Here is a 20,841-nt window from a genome sequence, read left to right as displayed (position 1 = left end):
CGTTGTTCAAAGTTCCCACGGACCCTGAACTAACCTCTGAACTTCCCTTCTCACTTCCAGTTCCGGTTCACCAGCTCTCTGAGTTACCCTGGATCAACCTTATTGGTTATTTCAATAAACCTGTTAAACTTTTACTCTGGTTCTCTGAGTGGTTTCCTGCATGTGGGTCAGATCTCTTAAAAACACCATGACAGCCAGAGCTCCTGGTTTAAGTATGTGGTCCAGGCCAAACTTGAAGCCTTGAGTATTATCAGAAAGTACAATACTTTTAAATAATGTTGGCTTTGTTTCTTCTCCAGTTAATATATTTCTATATATTAGGCTTTCTTGATTTTCTATGTAATTTGTTTAAGCCTTGAAGCCAAGTATAGATCTGCTTTTCCTTCTCTTATTTTCAGATCACTATACTGAAAACCTATTATCTCTCTGCTCCAAACAGCCCAATTAACGTTCTTAGAAAAACATAACAATTAGGATTAACTCTAGTTTTGTACCCCTGAGCATTTAAATAAGCAACATTTTAATATCTCAATATATTACTTTGACTCAGATTTGTTTGGGTTTCCGTAAATTTGCTGGGCTCCATCTGTTCATAGATATGTCAGATCCGCAACACGTAGCCTCCATTAGTGAAAGAAAAATAGAGTATTACCATGGTTTAATCTGAAAACGTAATTATTCTAACAGTAATGTTCAAATATACAAATGTGTTTTGTTATGATACAAATCAATATAACGTTCCTACAATATAACATTTACTTTGTCTAAATATGATCATTTATTGTGAAAACAGAGCGTGCAAATGCATTTATTTTGTTAGATCATAAAACACTTGACTCTCAGGAATTTCATCAATCTCTACTCATAAGAAATTCCAAACAGCTTCTGTCAATGTATATTATTTTTGCTCTGGATATTTCAGTAAATGTCTCTTGTTGCTTTGTGTGTCAAATAAACTGGTTCAATGCTGTTAAGGTGCAGGACTTTGCATCTCTTGAGCCAAACATGCTACTCCTGTCATGATCTGGCCTGATTCCTCCACCTTGATTGTTTATTTTATTCACCTGTAGCTCCCTCCCTGTTGTAATTATCATTTATTTCATTCACCTGTTTCCTTGGCTGTATATTTAGTCAGCCTGAGTATTCGGGGCCTGATCATTCTGTCAGAAAACGGGACAGGTGGACACAGTATTCAAGGTGAGACAGCCAGTAGGAAAGTTCAAAGCGTTTATTTAAAGCAAACAAGAACAGACGGAACAGAGGCGAAGCTGCTGAGGATCTGCGGCTCGCGGCGACTGCAGGAGGGGGCGCGGGGCAATGCCCAATCACAGACACTCTGGTTGTGGGAGAAACACAGGTAAGTGACCACGATCATTTGTCAGGAGATGATAATCAGAGTGAGTCACATACCTGGTTTGACAGCTGAACAGCTTCAGCAGCTTCACTTATGTTCTGTCTGTTTATGGTTTTATTTTTATACGTTTTGAACTTTCATACTGGCTGTCTCACTTTGAATACTGGGTCCATCTCTCCTGTTTATTACAACTCCTGATCAGTAACAAATGTTGACACCTCAATCAGATGAGACTCACTCGAACTTCTGTAAAAGCTAACCCTAACCCTAACCCTTTTCAATTTTTGAATGATTATTACTATACAATTAATACATTACAGCCTTTTAAATAAGTCTCTTCATGGTTCATTCCATGTATGAATTGGAAATTAATTAATTCCTCAAGACAAACTATTTTCTCTCAGCCACTTATCTGCACTATTAATGACAATATCCATTATTTTAGTCAGTTCAATTTAATTCATTTTATTTATATAGCACCAATTCATAACACGTCATCTCAAGGCACTTTACAATTCAACCAGATCATACAGTCAAATTGGTTTTCTAAGGAAAACCAGTTGATTGCATCGACTCATTGACTCAGAGGCGATCCCTCACACTAAGCATGCTTGTAGCGACAGTGGAGAGGAAAAACTCCCTTTTAACAGGAAGAAACCTCTAGCAGAACCAGGCTCAGTGTGAGCGGCCATCTGCTGAGGCCGACTTGTGTTTAAAGGAGACAGAAGCAGACAAAGAAAAAGAAGCATAGATACAGAAGGCAACTGTAAAAAACCAGTAATTATAAACTCTGATGAGTTGTTTTGTCAGATCCACAAAAATACAGTAAATCCTATTTCATCCCTTTACAGCTTTTTTCTTTGTCATTACACTGTCACAAGTACAGAGCAACAAAATTAACTCTGCATTTAACCCATCCCATTGGGGCGCAGTGGACTGCCATTGTGTGTCGCCATGTGGGGTGAAGGGTCTTTGCTCAGAGACCCAGAGTGGCAGTCTGTGGGAGTGGGGGTTGAACTCAGAACCTCAGGATTCCAAGCCCTAAGCTCTTACCACTAGGCCTCCTTTCCCTTCACCTTGGGCTTTAAAGTGAAGCTTCAATACAAGCGGAAAGTTACTGAAAGGTAACCTCTATGAACTGGAACACCCCTTTAACAATTGCCTACATCATGACTATAAGCCGCTGACATTTATGTAAGCAGAGCCAATGAGGTGTTGCCAAAAATCTGTAGAAATCCTTCCACCTAAATCATGTTATCTTCCTGTAAACAGCAGAGTGGGAGATTATTTGCAGCTCCAGTGAAAGGTTGCACCTCTTGAAAGTGCATTGTCTTCGATTATAGTTCCTGTTTGTATGGACCAGTTCAGGTTCTAGCTACTAGAAATGCTCCACATTGGACAGTAGTCCATATTTTAAAAAAGATGGATAATACAGATATTCAATAAAAGTTGCTTAAAAAAGGGAGCCAAGGGGAACCTCACAAGGTTGTTTTCTATTTGCTTATACTTATAATATAAAAATGACAGAATGTAGTGTCACTCTGTCAAACACCATCTGAACCTTTTCAGCGCAGCAACAAACGATCCCACCAACGTTTCCAACCCATCAATCATGATGTTATAAATAATGACTTGCGGCCTGTATTCAAACACATTAACGAACTGATTCAATACAGTGAGGGGAAGGATTCCAGCCAGAGAGATTGCTGTTTTTTTAACCTTCATGTTTATTTTTGCTTTATAGCTCTTTTCAAATGAGAAAATGAAGCTTTAGACTGACTAACATAAACATTCTGACTTATATTTTTAACAAGCATTGAATGCAGTAAAACCTGCAGGCTTTTAGTCTTCAGTAGAAACAACAGCAAGATGATTCAATCTACATTTTTTAATGACACAATTTTTAATGGTAAAATTAGTTCTATTATTATCATACTATATGTGAAATGGGGATATACTGCAGGGACAAAGGGGATAAACAGAAAAAAAACGCCTTTTGGCAGTTTTCAGAAACACTGAAGCTAACAACTGATTCCCTGTAGAACAAAGAAGATATAGTCTAAGAAAATAAACTCTAGATTAGATTTATATCCAGGAAGAGTTTGGTTGAAAGATATGAGACGGTGAAAAGCTCGAGAGAACTAAAGGATAAAGAGATGAAAGCAGCAAACACCGCAGCCAAGAAAGAGAAAGGAGCCGTCCTCACCTATAAACAGTTGGCTGTTGAGCTGCAGGTGGATGTGTCCCTCAGCAGGAGCCTCCTGGGTGGCAACTGGAAGATCATCAAGGCGGAGGGACGCCTCCTTCACGTTCCGTTCGGCTCGGACTCGATGCCAACGATTGTCATTTAGCAGGTAGCTGCTATTAACTTGAACCTCCAAGGGGCCGTTTCCAACATCAAATGAGAAAACAACCTGATTGGAAGCTGTAAAAAAATAATAAAAACAAAAATGTAGATATTTGCAGTCCATTGTCAACTTTTCTCATTTTAGGTCATGTTTAACAAGAGACAAGTTCAGCTAATTCTACAATAATTATACACCACTTTCTTCATCTACTTTTTAAACACTTCCCAGAACTCGGAGGAACTGAACTTAAAAGATTCAGAATAAGGGGCCCTAAACTGCGTATGCGCAAATACCTGTAAACTGGTTTGGTTCCCTCCATTAAACTAAGCAGCTTGTATGTAGCACTTGACAATGGTTTTGTAAAGAAAGATGAGGTTCTAAGACATGTAGTGGGAGATAATAATAAAAGTAAAAAAAAAATATCTCTGACGGCTACAAACAAAAGTGAAAAAAAGAAATTATGCAATTAACTTAAGTTAAATATATAAATAAAGAAAACATGAGGAAATTGTCTTTCTCTGTTTATTGATACCCCTATTTGTCCCTGTGTGATAAAGTTATCTCCACATTAACTTATTAGCTGGTTGCAACATTCTGGGTCGTAACAACACCCACCTAGAGTTCGCAGTTAAAGGAAATCTTTTACATCTCTATGGAGGAATTTTGGTCTCTTCCTCTTTGTTATTCTAATTTATCCAAGTTCGAGGGAGTTAAAGGGTTAAAAACCTACTGAAAGTCATAATTTGGGACTTTGGAACTAGCTAACTCCTTTCAAACCTGCTGCAGAGCTTCAGATCTGCTGCTTCGTCATACAGTAGTAGTAAGAGAGATTCACAGATTTATGGTTGAATAAAAAATGCTAGCATTCAAGACCTAAATTTTTTTGAATGAAGCCATTTTAAAACTCTGCATTATTCAACAAAATCCATATAAAACACACTTTAACTTGAGGCTGCAACAAGGGAAGACATAAAACAGATGAATCATATATAAATTATTTTGGTAAAGCAAAGGATGTAGAGTACACTGCAAATATAGCTTGTGGATTACTTCAAATCTGAATTTATAGGTTTCTTCATAGGTTTCAAAATGATGTAAAATGATGTACAATCTGTAATTTCCCCCTGGGATTATTAAAGTATTTCTGAATGCCTTAGAAAGTATGCAAAATTTTGCAATGAGTGGAGACCAGCAGCAGGGCTATCATTATGTGTAGGGGATTGTCATATGCACTGACCCGTCCAGCTGCATCTGGAAATAAAATAGTTATTTTTTTATTTTTATTATTCTACATTTGAGCAACTGTTCAACAATCTCCTTTGGTTGAAGCCTGTTGGAAAGTTAGAGGTTGGATGTACTAAACACAAGACTTACAGCAAAGGTTTCATATTGCCAGATGAGACTGATTTATTTATCTGGAAAAAGAAAACTTTTAAACTGAATCAAAGTGCTACGCTGGAAATCTTTCACCCACAAACTATGTGTGATGAATGGTGCAAATTTCGACAAGTTAAGAATTATAAAACTCAGAGTACAGATCGCCATATCAGCCACTTTTGACAATATTGAGTAAAGCATTTCTCTAAAAAATGCAAGGAGGAGGAGACATCTTAGTAACAGCTGCTTCACAAAACTTATGCTGTTTATATTCCAAGAAAAATCTGATAAGACAGTATTTTCCCAAATAAACATCCATCCTTCTTGTTTTTGCAGGCGGATGTATCACCCCGGGAAGATGAAACACCATCCCTGCTTCCTGCAGTAACTTCATTTTTCAGCAATTGTTCTATGAGCGATCTGAGGTGGACATTGTACAGGAACGGTAGCAGCAGGAACAGGCATACTGACTGAGATTTCCCTGAAGAGGGAAGCTGTTGGTGCATCTCTGTTCCTGTATTAGGTTCTCATTGGGTCATCTCCAATTTACTCTTTAAGAAAAATGCAACAACAAAACTGCCAGCTGACCTCAAGCTGTGCAGAAGACATGGAGAAAAAAACAGTGAGATCCTATTGCATATAATAGATGTTAGCTATATTGGACAGTCTGCTTCAAATTCAGTACCCCTGCTAAAGGTATAACAATAGACTGCTTCACTAAACTAGCATAATCTGTCCAACCTGTCAGTCTTAGGATGATGCTATGGCTCTGTTTCTGCTCCAAGCTCCATGGAAACTATGTTTGTGAGTGGATGGCATCATAAGATCTACAGAATGAATGAAATGTATGCAATAACATGGTGGCCTTGTGAACTTAGTTTTCAAGGGGTGCAGTAGGTGAAAAAATATGGTGAAATCTATATAGAAAAGGTTCGCCAGACACAGAATAGAGCATCTTCTCAGTCTTAAGACCTGAATGCTGTAGAAAAATGATGGTGTAAATTTATTTGAAGAAAAAAAGAGCACATTTTGCAAAGAAGAGCAGTAAAAAACACCCTCTCTCTGTCTGTACTAACATTGTTCAACTTTTTTAGGTTTTTAGTTTTTTTGGTTTTAAGTTTAATTTTTACTTTTTGGTTTTAAGTGTAACCAAATCAAATGTTGGGTTTTGCAACAGTACGATTCTGCCCCTACAACAGTAAAATATACTCTGCACATCCTCATCAGTAGTGCCAACAAAGATGTTGTTTGAGTGGAAATGTTAGTAGTGTGAAACTAACTAAGTATTGTTTGACCTTAGATGCCAAGCGAATGTTTGGGCTCTTTCCTTTCCCTCCATTCACAAATACAGTGTGTCCTTCTTACATTTTAGTTTCTCTCCAGAATGACAAACCTAATTTGAATGAGTTGGTTTTAAAATAATTGGTTATAATATTTTCTTGCAATAGAGAAATAACCTTTTTTAATAAAAACACATATTTCAGATATGTAAAAAAAAAAAAAAAAAAACTATAATCCTTGAAGTTAAAGCTCAGAGAAGCTTTGAAAACTCATAAGTGTAATAACTGCAATGTATTATTTACAAATAATAAAACCAATTATGAACGAGATAGTATATATTTACAGAGTTTTTTATAATAAACCTGAATCTGACTTCCTCTTATCAGGAATTGATGGTTCAGTAAAGAGTATATGAAACAGATTTTTTGGTTAAATTAAATTAAAACAGGTGTTTAATTTATAGCTGATCAAAATTAAAAGAGATATATCAGCCCCCCTTTTGATGATTACAGCCAAGGCCAGCAGAAGGAAAGAATTAAAATAGTTTTATTTATTTAAATAAAATAGTCCATGTAGAGCCCCCATTAGTAATTCATTTAAAATAAAACACTATTTCTCAAGAGCTTACAGGGAGATGTTATAGGGAGATTTTTTTTTTTTTTTTTTTACCAGACTGTGAGTGTATCTTCTAGGTGTGGGCAGATTAAAGCCTCCAGGTTTAACACACATCATCCTAATCCGCACCAAATCCCAGCCTCCAAAGCACTTACAGCTCAGTTCGATGCGAATGAAGTCTTTAATGCCCAGGTTTTCCAGGAACACCCCGAACGAAGCAGTAGTCTTAAAAAAGAAGGCGATGTCGGCACTCAGCTCTCCGTGGAAGGTTGGGAAGTGGAGGTATGACGTCTCCTTGTCGAAGAAAGCTGCATTCCAGAAGTTCCCTGTGAAACGTGACTAGGATTATTAAACTGAAGTCACACAGCGACCGACAGAACTGGCATTTCTGAGAAAGGAGTTCACTGTTTCTTTGATAATCATATTTGATTTATCTTTGATAATCATATTTGATTTATTAAATATCAGATGTTGTGATTGTAATTAAAAGGAAAGGACCTTCTATTCTCTAATTAATTAAAAAAGGTTTCATAGAGAAGTAGACATGTAAAGTAGGAAATTTAGCCTAATCACAATTTGACTGTATTCATCTCATAACTGGCACACAACTTTAAAATTATTCATCAGTGTTATTTTAAAAGCAGAAAACATTAAAAGGCACAGAAATTGTAAACCAAACCTAAGTGGTTTAAATACATTCTATTTAACTCTGGCAGCTTTATAAAGAAAAAAACAAATCTTTAACTCAGAACAGGTTCCTACCATGACAGCATCACATTAAAAAGATTCAACACACTTCTGATCATCTACCATAAGCTGACTTTTTTAGCCAATTCATTTTTGGGAATCCTCTGGTTGAAGATTAAATCCCATTTTCTACCTGCCTGACTTTGCAACCTTTGAAGGTTCAAAGAAATCTACATGTGTTTTTCACAGGCTGCCAGAAGCAAAGCTGAGACGAATTTTAAATTAGATCATTAGGCTCTCAGTCTAATGCAAAGAGTTATGCTTCTTACATATTCTAATATTGGAAATAAAAAAATTATAATAAAGGAAAAAAAAAAACAGGTACCACTAACAGCAATACCTTATAAGACATTCTGGTGTTCCTAATTAAAGACATAACTGTAAAAGGGAAACCAGCTGTGATTTACACGACTTTTCTTTACATAACGATTATATTGTAGGCTCTGCTTGTGAATCAATGAAAGCTGCAAACTGAGAATCTTGTTGCAGAAGCTTTTTCTCCAATATCCAGTGGAGAGTTGCAGCATTTCTCCTGGAAGCAAAGGGCTTATAACCGCTGTCTGTGTGGTTCAGGTTGTCGTTCATCGACTCGCCAAGAGATAGATCTGCTCTCTGTGAGGACCAGTTATTGATAGGTTTATAGTGTGAGGAAAGGCATGAATCAGCTATTTAAACTGTAGGATTGAGTCACAGCCATTGAAACGTATAGTTTATGTTGGCCTATTTCTGTAGCTGCTGCACAGCTGCAGGCAGGATAGACTACGGATTTTATGCCCAAAGCCAAGCCTGGTCATGATTTCACACAGGACGGTTGGACGCAGGCTGGGTTTGGGTCGGATTCTATGATTTATTTTTATAAACTTAGTTTATTAATGTTAGTGTCTCTGGTGTTTCTGGTATGAGTGAGCTTCCTATCCTATATATATATATATATATATATAAGATAAAATGTTTTATATACAATATATAGTATATAGAGGCAGTGTCTGTTGGGATCCAGAGGTTTGCCCTCCTGAGGGCGATGTGGATCCTATCCTGAGAGCTTGTGCTCGTTTTGAAGCAGCTGATCCCCATCTGCTCATTAAGCTCTTCTTACTTAAGCTGAAGCAGAGCTTCCCTCTGAGCCGGATTGTTGTTCCCTGTTGTGGTTAGCAAGCCTGAGCCATCCTGCCTGTTCTGACTCCGTGAACCTGTACCTGAACCTAACCTGCTTTGTCTCCTCCGCTCCCGAGGAGGAACCCTAGGGTGCGAGGTATCAGCCACAATCTTCCCTTCCTGCCTCAGAGTGCTGGAGGTATACAGATCCTGGAGAGATGGAAGATTGCAGCCAATCACCTTCTCTGCAGACCAGATTACACGCTGCAGTCTGCTCTTCTCCTTGGTGGTGGCACCAGTGTACAAGATGGTGATGGAGGAGGGGAGGATGGACTCAATGATGGAGGAGTAGAAGTGTAACATTATTGTCTTTGGCAGGTTGAATTTCACACTTCGTGTGGTTCTGCAAGTGCGTCAAAAAACCAAAAACCCTTATAACAGTTTGGTTGTAATTGATCTCCAAAATGTATTCAGACTTATCAACTAAAATCCTAGTATTTTATTTGTTTACTGCTTAGTGAAAAGAGATAATGTGGTACAGCAGCTGTGAACATGAACCTGATTCCTCACAGCGTATCAGTAAATTTCTCTAATCCACACCACAATGGATTTGGATGGGCTCAGATTGAGGATGGAGTCGTAATAGCTGAAACAAAATCTAAAAACAGGAGAGTTGATGGTGCAAATCCAAAGTGGGAAGTTTGAGATACGTATGTATATGAGCCCACCCTGGAGCTGTGGGAGTGGAGACAGACTCATCTGAATCTGCTCTACTTTGCAACACCCTGTGTGACTTGTACAACCGGCACATCCGGGACAGACATTCCCTGGGTCAGTTCTCATTGTGGACGGCACTGTGCTGACTGAGTGCGGTCTAACCTAGCCATCCTTGCAGCAGTGTGTGCAGCTCGAACTGACTGTGTATAGTAGTAGATGCATCCCATATTAGATAATCATTCTCTTCTTTGGACTTGGGTCCACAATTCAAGTGTGTTGACCAGGTTTCGGTCAGGCTGGATAAACCTGATCTTTGCTTCAACAGAGAGCTGATAAAGATGAGCAGGTGGTACGTTTGACACGTCTGACTTTCTTCTAGAAAAGAAACACCTACTTTGTGTATATTTTAAGCACCTGCATCTAAAAAAAGTTTAACCTAACAGGACTCATAGAGCCTCTAAAGAACTAAAAATAAAATATATGCAAATAAAAGCAGTTTTATGTCAAAATTTGGACATAAAAAACCTTTTGAGACCAAGGAAAAGGTTAGCAGTTAAACCAAAGTAGGTGACATCTTTAGCATAATAATTGAAACATGGCATGATGACCTGTATTTCCTGTTATTATATTATTTTATAAAAGGCGTATTAGTAGTTATTTAATGTTGGGATTTTGAATTTAGCTCAGCTATTGAGGTAATAGCATGATCTAATTAAAAGTAAACTGTGAGCTAATTTCATCTAGTTTCATCCTTGTTAGGTTTAAATGTCCTTACATTGGGAGCCAGTGACGCACTTACTGTCGCCATGACACTGCAGCGATCCCACCCTGTATGCAGCTTCTGAACCTGGCCTCCGAACATCACCAAGTACCAGAGATCTGATCGGCAGGCTCTCCTTATGAGAAATAAGACCAGAGTCCTCATTCCTTCAAGAGGGGAAAAAGAAAGGAGGTAAAACCAGCAAGGTAAGAACAACTGAGCAAATGAGAAGTAATTTCATAGATTAGAAAGTGTGAGACAAAAAGGAAGAGAGTGACTAAAAAATTTGAAAAAAGAGATTAGCTTAAACGAGAAAGAAAGGAAGATAATCAAAGAAACTGAGGCAAAAGGAAGACAATGAGAAGATGCAAGAGGAGCAAGATTGAGGAGTAAACAATAGGCACAAAAAATGGTGAAAAAGTAAAAGATTAAAGAAAAAACAGAAGAACAAAGAAGATGAGAGGCAGGAATAGAAGTATACAATGAAATAAAGCTGAAGGATAAATAACATTTTTATCCTTTCACATGTATCCTAATTAGACTAATTAGGTTCCATGACACCACAACAAGAACAGCAGGATTTGCCTCTGAGGGGATCTTTATTTAATTTTTTTTCTCCCTGAGGATGACAGTTTCCTAGTCAGCCAGACTGGGTCCATCTTGACAGTTTACACTCCACTCCTGCCTCCTGATTAACAACCTTTTCCCAAAAGAGCACTATGGGTGGACAGCTGAGTGAGCGGCTTTGTCCATTTACACCTGTGGACAGATCATCTTAATGTCACTGTAGTAGTGCTTTTGCTGGATTTACTTGTGCTCCTGTGGTAGATTATTCTGATAAAATGGAGGACGACAAAGCGTAAAGTTTAACAATCTACCAATCCGTTTATTGTTTGCTAGGTGGGTATTAAAAAATATAACAAAAAGGTACCCTCCTTAAATCCCACAAGCACTTTAAAATATTGAGCCACACCTGCACTTGATGAACACAGCTTAGAAATATTTTGAGTGACTCCTTGATCCTCCTCTAATGGCTCCTCCAGTCACTCTCCATCAAGTAAGAATTTATCTCAAGGCAAAAGCAGCTTGTACAGAGCCATTTTTCACCACTAAACGACCAAAAGATCATCATCTGAGAGCTTTACTGTCCACAGCGGACTGTTAAAAAAAAAAAATACATGTTTTAGTATTCATCAGTACCATTCCAATCTGTCAGCGTCGCAGTTACAATAGAGCTGTGGGTCCACGCAGTCACCCTGCAGGCCGCAGGCACACTGCTGACTGCCTGGATGAGCTCCTCCCCAATAGGTCTGGACCAGTCCGAGACCGGGACCACCGAGCCACCAGCTGAATGGAGACCCCTCTGAAACACAAGCATGAATTTTTAGGTTGTTTTTTTAATTCATAGACTTACAGCTTTTCTATTTGTGAACATCTGCCTCCCTGATAGCCAGATGAGTTTGGAATAATGTCCAAAAGGCAGAGGGGATAACCACAACGTCCATCTTTCAAAAACTAAATGCATTTTTTTTAGTTGTTGCATGTCGTTGTGCATTTGGTGCCTTGCTGCAAAATGTTTCTATAGTAGCATTCAAAATGGCCCTTCCCAGTCAAACGCCAGTCGAATGGCAGCCCACTCCCCTGCAACTCCCAGCAATTTCCTCTCCATGAACCCAACATGTTTTTTCACTCTGACTTCACCCTTCCACTGAATCACAGGGTCTGACCAGGAGATGACGCTCTTCTTTAGCTCTTAAAGGAATAGTACACCCAAAACATGATTAGCCTTCATTTTCTACTCACCCCCATGCTGAACAACACTCTGGAGTACTTTTTTGATATCTCAAATGCATCTGGAGATCTGGGAGGCTTCTTGCTGTCTGCTGACATTCAAATAATGGAGGTCTATGGTGCCCGAGGCAGAAAGGTTCATAAAAGTCCAAAAAACGTGTCAATATTCCTCCATACTGCTCGTCCAATGTATTCCAAGTGTCCTGAGTGGGTAGCATCCAGAATTTACTCGAAACGAAGTCATTTAGAATGTTTTTAGAGCATAAACAGTAGTGTATAGGATTTCCTGAAAGCGCGCGCCTGCGAGCTCACGACGCTACAGAAACCGCGGCAGACCAAACCAGATAAAAGTGCGCATTCAGCTCGGCAAAGAACTCATGCTCTTCCTCAACACTGAAGTCCTCAGACATTTTTCTTTCGTTGTTTCTTTCTTTGCAGGTAAACAGCACATTTCTTCTTCTACGCTTGCATTATCGGCAGAGCAGACGCTGAATGCGCACTTTCATCTGGTTTGGTCTGCCGGCTTCCGTAGCGTCGTGAACTCGCACGTGTGCGCTTTCAGGAAATCCTATACACTACTGTTTATGCTCTAAAAACATTCTAAATTACTTCTTTTCGAGTAAATTATGGACGCTACCCACTCAGGACACTTGGAATACATTGGACGAGCAGTATGGAGGAATATTGACACGTTTTTTGTGGACTTTTATGGACCTTTCTGCCTCGGGCGCCATAGACCTCCATTATTTGAATGTCAGCAGACAGCAAGAAGCCTCCCAGATCTCCAGATGCATTTGAGATATCAAAAAAGTACTCCAGAGTGTTGTTCAGCATGGGGGTGAGTAGAAAATGAAGGCTAATCATGTTTTGGGTGTACTATTCCTTTAATGTCCACAAATCATGACAAAAAAGATATTTTAGTAAAAAAAATTATGTTTAAAAAGGAATTTTAGGGGATCAACCAAGGACCAGCCAAGGACCCATCAAGGAAAGTGGGGACAATTTGAATGGCTACTACTGTGCATTCAATTCCTGGCCTTGGGCCTTTTTTAGCAAAGCGATTGCACGTTCTCTGGCCCTGTAAGTGGCAAAGCAGCCTCTCAGCCTGCACCATCTAACAATGATATGAAAAAACTGTTAACACACAGCACCCTTTTTTAGTAGGAATACTGACGGACAAGTTACAATGCTCTTGAATACACACAGACAATGTAAAAGTTTATTCAGGAAACAGCCCTAAAATTGCCATAAAGGAGGCCAGCAGTTGAGACAGAGGGATGTTTGCCAGCTCCTAACCCCAATGCTGTGATATAGCAGATGATACACACTGTGAAGCTGCAAAGTCAGCACTCCTTTGTTATCCAGCAAGCAGTGAGGTTATGTTGAAACTTCTATTTCTCTTCTCATTCTTACCCATATATCACTGTCTACTGAGTTTTCATCCAATATTTTTATTAACTGACACAAAAATGGTCCCTCGCTCTTTTCTCTAACATAACAGTGTATCCGCCATCTTAGTTTGCACTGCAGCAGATCAAAATGACACTTTATTGTGTTACCTGTTGTTGTTTTTTTCACTAAAATTCTCTTTTTTTTCAAATACAAATGTATTATAAAAAATTTGGTGAATCATTCTGTTTATCTGCACAAAATGTGTTGATTTTGGTGCTCCATCTTCTAGATTCAGAGTTGCTTACAGAAATGCAAACTACCTGATGATCAAAGAGGTTCTATTTCTGGTTCAAACTCTTATGAGCATCATTTTGTATTTGAACTTCAGGCAAACTAAAGGAACATCTACGAGGATCATCTCTTCCCCTGAGATACGATTAGGGGATTAAAGGGATTAGGATAACATGGTTTAACAGTGAGATCAATCACTGAGTAATTAAAATATAATCCCAAATGCAGACTAAGATAAAAAAAATATAAATGCACCTGAAGAGAACCTGACTCATTCAACAATAATATTAAGAGGTTTCTATAAATCTGCAGGATTTGTGCTAAACAGATTTATAAATTTAAATCTCAGTAATATGTGAATTCAGTAAGTTTTGCAGACAATGGCTCCTGCACAGCTCTCACTAGGGCAGACTGCAGTATTACTTGGACTGGAACATTGTAAGAAGTTGTTGCTATTGTATCTATTTTCATTGTCCTTTTCAAGACCTGGTCTGGGCCTCTAGCTGTTTGTTGCACCCTCAAAACCACCCCAAAATGATCACTCCTTCTCCACCATGCTTTTGAGCTGGCATACTGTGCTAAAGGTGACTTCTCATCAGTTTCTATACAACAAGAAGCTTAACTTTTAATGTGCTAACTCGGGTACCTGGTGATCAGAGTTTGAGATGGATCTTAAATGTCTGTTATCAGAGAACCAGCTTCACCTTAGGGTAAGTATTCTGGGATGTTATCTCCTGGGGAGCACTTGTACCTCTCTCTTAATCTCTAGTAAATAATCCTTCATTCTGTAAAACGTTCTTCATAGTTTGGGATTTAATTATATAATTTCCCAGACTGATGTGCAGAAACAATTGCTTCTGATGCAACTGCAAGTTGCATTAGTTCACAACGCTGTAAGACCCAAAGCAGCATGTTGCAGAATCTCCAACTTTCTCTGAGGTGAGAAACCATCAATTATCTCCCTATATTTCCCAGTAATCAGTGAAGACTGTACTTTGTTTTCTACATTATTTTGGGTCTATTTTATCACAACCATGCATTCTTTGTCAGGTCAAAATTGATGCAGATTTTCTGTGGTACCTTGAGTGTTGAGTAGGCGGGATTTCCTGCATTGATAGGACAGCTCCTGTTGGCAATACTCTGATTGGTGGAGGATGGCTTTAAGCTGCTCCTCTGCAGACATGTAGTTAAAATGAACCATATGCTGGTTTTCACCCGGAGAGGGGCGGACTTTGGTCAGCTCTGTGTTGTTGTGCTGGACCTCCATCCATGTGTTCTCATCTGCTGACAATGCAAGAAGTTATTTTAAACCATGCCTCTTTAAAGCCTAAAATGTAATATTTGTAAAACAATACACATTCAGAAGTATTCAAATAATGAAATGACCTTATAAAATAAATATCCATCCATCCATCCATAATTATGATCCAAATTTATAATCCAGTCCTGGAATTTAATTCCAGAATTTTCCAAGCAAAGGGGGTGTGAGTTAAAAGCCTCACTGAACCTAAATATGACTAAATATAAATTTAAATAATGCATTTTTAACAGTATCTATTATTAGTTAATTGGTTATTTTATGCTTTATTTTACGCTATCTATCTATCTAACGTATAATAATTCAAGATGGTCCTATAATACAGATATTTAATAAAATCAAAGAAAAAAACCATAAACCTGAGGAAGTGTATGATGAAAAAAACATCAACTTTGTCATTAAAAATATCATTTATATGATTATATAATTAACAAATAAAAGGAAGAAAGACGGTGTTGTATTAAAGAAAAGATGAGTAGGATTACTAGTAATTATGTAATCATGTAAAACGTTAATTAGTAATGGAGGATTGAGAGTGTGTGCATTTGTCACCTGTCATGTTGCAGTAGACCAGCTGCGGTTTGATGGGTCCACTGCTGTCGACGTCGATATAAAAATATCCCGAAGTGTTTCCATTGTGTTTGTACGCTTCACAGGACTGTTCATACACAGCTGGGAGTTAAAATAATGAGATAGTAGTTAGAACAATAGAAAAGAACAAGGAGAATCGCTCACCATGGAGGATAAAGCTCCCTGCATCACATCTAGAAACCAACCCTGTTATGGTTTACCAAGATCACAGAAAGAAAAACAAACCTACAAAGTACAGTACATATCTACAAATAATCCTGAAGTTAGTTTGCCTTTTTATCTCCTTTTATTCCCCCCAAAAATCCCTTTCGTTTAACGCCTGCATTCAGGGTTTTTATAAAAATGCTTTAAATACAAACTTTAAAATTACCCAAATCAAATTTCCCTCACCGTATTGGATTTGTTTCTTTTTTTCATGGATCAAGTAGTGCTTCAGTCAAAACAGCAGGGTCATTCTCCCTTCGCAATTACATAAAAACTGTGACCTCATCAAACCTGCTTCAAAGAGACACGCTGCACAGATGTTAAATACTTCCACCCAGTTTGTTCCAATTATAGAATAGAAAATTCCTTTATTGTACCGCGGAAATTCTGGTGTTTACAGCAGCAAAAAGATTATTAAAAAGAAAAAACGGTCACACAAGTGCAGACCTTAGAAAAATATATAAGAAAATAATAATGAAGAGTTAGAAGATAAACAATATAATACTGTACTGTAAAGTGTTTTAACAATATAAACACTGTGCACCTGGAAAGCACCTGGTACATTCAAAATGTAACAGAAAGTGCAATCCCACAGGTATAAAATTCACCGTTTGGATGTAGTTTTTAAAAGACAAGTTTCTTTATCCCGAGCTTTCACAAGGAATGTTATATCGGACCTCATAAACAATGGTTCTATAAAATGTCCCCCAGGATTAACATCTATTCTGTTATACAGCAAAGGTTTGCTGGCCTTTTCTTCTTTATGAGCTGGAACTGAGTTTTTATCTTAAACTTGAACAAGAAATAGTTATAAGTCCTCCTTCCACCCCCAAGGAGAAGCATTGTATAACATTTATCCTAGATGTGCATTTTTCGTCTATAAACAAAAGCTCTGCTGATACAGATATTTTCCATTTCAGAAGTTTTTGCTCTAACTTGTGTTTTCACTTTATTTTAACTATACCTATAAAAAGGGACAAATAATTTCATTTTTTACATTTGTTGTGGGAGTTGCACAGCGGAGGCATTGAAAGTTTATCACCGTGCCACTGTGCAGAAAGTGCTGCAGGGCAATAGAATCCTCTTCACAAACAAATTTAAGTTAGATTAAAAATCTCTTAAGCAGCAGAAAAGCGTATTTTTTTATGAGCATTGGTCTTTAATTTATTAGATACAGTAAATATGAACACTTATAATTGCATATTTGTTTTTAGGATTTAATTTTTTTAACAAGATATACTGTTTTATGATTTTATTTTTTGACCTTATACGTATCTGAAGTAGCTTTTAGTTCATTTTAGATGTAACTGCTTGTGAGCAAACAGAGCTCTGGTAAAGCATCGGGATCTGCAGCAATCCAAATTTAATTATAGGATTTGAAGTGAAGAAATATGGATCTGTGCATCTCTAGCTACAAGAAAAGAAAGGCAAAACTAGGGGTAAGCTTTTGCATTTTTCATCATAAAAATATATACCTTTTTAAGGATACTTCTTGCAAATTGTCTTTATTATTGATGAGATGCCATTACCTGTTAGAAACAAACTTCTTGGCAGAAATAAAGAAATATTTTAAACCTCAATCTGACAGGGGTATGACACTTTTGATGTTTAACTTCTTAATATCCTGTATCTCTGTTGATCCTTCTGTGATTGTAAAGCTGTGCGTTTTCTTTCTGGACACATTGTGATGCTTTGGTGTCGTCATGTGACTCACAGCTGTGGCAGGTCGCTCCGCTGTAGCCGCTGTCGGAGCAGTTACAGTGAAAGACAGACCAGGTCTGACTGCAGAGGCCGCCGTGTTCACAATGACTGGGAGAACATCTAAAAGACACAAACCGAAAAGGATCTCTTCTTTAGAGCCATTTCATCAACCATTTTCAGACGCAAGCACTGAATTACATAATGGGGCAAAACAATTTACACATTTAAAAAACAATACATAAATGCACCCTAAAATAATCATGCAAACTTTTTTTCTACCCTTTAAAAACATGCAGAAGCATTTTGTTTCAGATTGAGGTGAGACAGTATAAAAGACTGCATTGTGTGTAGAGAGTTATGATAATATAATAAATTATAGCTTCGAGACTTCTAAAATGTGAAAGTAAAATTTAAAACAGTCAATGAGTTTGTATCCTTTGGAACAGCACCCAGGATGTCTTTTTGCAGTATGTTTAATGTTAACTAACATACAATGACTTATGTTCTCACAGAGTTCTATATCTGCTAAATATGGTTATTAGTTTAAGAATTTGACATCTGAATGAGGGAAATGTTTCATGCTCAGAAGGATCACAGAAAATATAGAAACAAGAAAATGTAAAATTTATACCATTTAAAGGAAAAAAGCAGGGTAGTAGAAAAACATGTTTCCATTTGCCTGTGTAAATTCTCTGTCATGACCACAAAACAGGCTTAAATCGGAGGCAAACGCTCAGTATTTGTAGGACATTTCTACACTTTTCCAATTCAATTTGGTTTATTTATATAGAGCCAATTAACAACAAAAGCCAACTCTATGAAGGAAAAGTAGATGATTTCATAGAGTTGTTTACTTGCAAGACATTTTCCTCCTGGTTAAGCTAGCAGCAACGGTTTTATTTTTGTTTTGTGGTGGATTATTCAGCAATTCCTCACGCTGAGAATGCATGCAGCAACAGTGGAGTGGAAAAACTCCCTTTTAACCAGAAGATACCTCGAGCACAAACAGACCCAATGTGAGTAGTCTTCTACAGAGGCGGACTGGTGTTCAAGGTGAGAGAAGCAGACATACAAAAAGGAGCAAATCTAAAAAAAAAAAGGTAACTGTTAACTGACTCCCCAGGCGGCCCTGTACTGGAAAGATACAGTCAGGCAGACAAGCTCTGGGGGTCTTTGTCATCTTTTGTCAAAAACACAACATAACAAAGTCACTGGAGCAATCTGCATTTGGACTGCTGATGTTTTTTAGCAGCATGGAGGTCCATCCTCCCAATCACACTCAAAGTCAGATGCAAGTAAAATTACCCCCCATATTTTTGTTGCATATGGCCTATGTGTTAGGCATGATTTAAATGGTGAAGTAGAAATGTGTGTATGATAATATTAAGATGAGTTTTGAAAAATTTGACAAATAATAACAACCCTGTCGCAAAAGTACCTTCATATACAGCAAAATGTATATTGACATCATAGGATGATCTGGTCCTTAACCTTGACATTTCTGTAGAGGACGTGGTAAAATTCACTGCAGTAGCCTCCTGCTAGTTTTGTTTTTGTTGAGGAAACAGTATGAAAAACATGACAAAGTGTTCAAACTGTTAAAATAATCCCCCGATGTCAACCTGACTGAGTATTTGTGTGCTGGTAAAACAAGCTGAATTTAGGGAAGGCAAAACTTGCTGCTAAGGCACTGTAAGAAAGAAAATATCCTGGAGATGAAGCTGGATCTCTCAACAGTTCAGAGATGTTCTCGGACACAAGAGACACTCATTGTTCCTGCTGTTAAGTTTACGTGAACTCAAAATAGGTCTGAATTTCAGGATTCCTTGAGGTTTTAATGTCTCACTTCAGCGATTTGTTTGGAATGCATAAAGTAAGAAAAGCTTACTGCTTCAGAAAAATTTCAATGTCAAATATTTTATAGTGCAATGCAAGAAAATGGCACATACCTGATAAGCAGCTCTGGGATACATTAGGGCCAGTGACCCATAAGAACAATGTAAAAGCTCAGAGCTTTAAGACTTAGAAGCTAATGAGAACATATGCATACTAACAATTTAGCAACTACAAAAATTGGGAGATACTTCTCTCAAGCAGGCCTATCCTGTTAGGAGCCCCTTTAATCAGAAGCAAGCCAACAGTTGGATTCTCATCTATGAGGTGTAACTGAAAGGACCAGGATGGCCGAGTGGTTAAGGCGTTGGACTTAAGATCCAATGGACAAATGTCCTCGTGGGTTCGAACCCCACTCCTGGTAACAGTGCTATGTCTTTTAAGCATGCAGAGATTGATCCTCTGCTGAATTCCTGTAACCACTGAAGGTCTAGTGTAGGCATCCCCAAAGTCAGTCCTCAAGGGTCTGTCCTGCAGGTTTTAGAGGTTTCTCTGCTTTAGTACAGCTGATTCTGGTGATTTTGGCAGTTTAGTACTGGTGATTCTGGCAGTTCAGCAAAAGCCTGTTACGGTAATCAAATATCAATGTAAATCAGCTGTGTTGGAGCATGGAAACCCCCTAAAACTTGCAGGAGAGCGGCCCTCCAGGACCGATTGGGGATGCCTGGTACTGGAAAAGACCCACCTTCTCCACTTAATAAAAATAACACATTCACAACCATTTACCGGCTGCAGAGAGGGAGACTATAGAGATTTCTTTTGTAGCTAAACATCACATATAACAATTAACAAACAGTAATAAACAAACAATGTTCAATGTTTATTTTATTTATTCATCATTGTATATTCTATATAAGCTTTACTTGTTTGCTTGTGTGGCTGTGAATCTATTTTTAAGCTTATGTTTCAAAAAGCTAAGAAATCCTCAACAAAAGGGCAGAAAGTGTTGGCAAAAAGCTTCTTAGAGCAGAAGACAGTAAAAATACAAATCAAACAAATAGCCTCCATAAAAACGGCTCACGTCTGAATGTTTGATCACGAGGTCTGACAAGCTTCAAGATCAGAGGAAGAAAATCACAGCAAAGAACAGAGGTGTTCTGCTGCTTTGTAGTTAAACGCACTACCTTCAGAATTTCTTCTGACGGCAAACTGTGTCCATCATCACTGAAGTACAACAACAAGACTGAAATTTTAACAGAGAAAGCTGGAAAAATGTTGTATGTAATAACTCAATAAGTTATTAGGAAAACCTGAGAAAATACAAAATGTAAGTGTGACAGAGCTGATAATTATGACCAGAATCCTAAGATACCAATCAAGGAGTCTTTGTCAATTCTGCATACTTACAATTTAGCAACCCCAAAAA

The 20,841-nt window shown here is 37.9% G+C and overlaps 1 protein-coding gene and 1 non-coding gene across 2 annotated transcripts in view; one reads left to right on the top strand and one right to left on the bottom strand.

The window, feature by feature from the left end:
- LOC107092295 (contactin-associated protein-like 4) overlaps window positions 1–20,841 on the bottom strand; it is a 199,202-nt gene that overhangs the window by 43,227 nt on the left and 135,134 nt on the right. The window contains exons 11-17 of the mRNA XM_015386681.1: window positions 17,596–17,702; window positions 15,639–15,758; window positions 14,849–15,049; window positions 11,495–11,657; window positions 10,334–10,461; window positions 7,131–7,301; window positions 3,561–3,779 (exon numbers count right to left, since the gene is read on the bottom strand). Coding sequence (XP_015242167.1) covers window positions 3,561–3,779; window positions 7,131–7,301; window positions 10,334–10,461; window positions 11,495–11,657; window positions 14,849–15,049; window positions 15,639–15,758; window positions 17,596–17,702 — 1,109 coding nt within the window. The remainder of the gene's footprint in view (window positions 1–3,560; window positions 3,780–7,130; window positions 7,302–10,333; window positions 10,462–11,494; window positions 11,658–14,848; window positions 15,050–15,638; window positions 15,759–17,595; window positions 17,703–20,841) is intronic.
- Window positions 19,757–19,839, top strand: trnal-uaa. Its single transcript has one exon. It is a non-coding gene; the product is annotated as a tRNA-Leu (tRNA).

Source organism: Cyprinodon variegatus, unplaced genomic scaffold, assembly GCF_000732505.1.
Source record: "Cyprinodon variegatus isolate N-32 unplaced genomic scaffold, C_variegatus-1.0 Scaffold17, whole genome shotgun sequence".
Taxonomy (NCBI): domain Eukaryota; kingdom Metazoa; phylum Chordata; class Actinopteri; order Cyprinodontiformes; family Cyprinodontidae; genus Cyprinodon; species Cyprinodon variegatus.
This window is presented reverse-complemented; position numbering and strand designations above follow the sequence as displayed.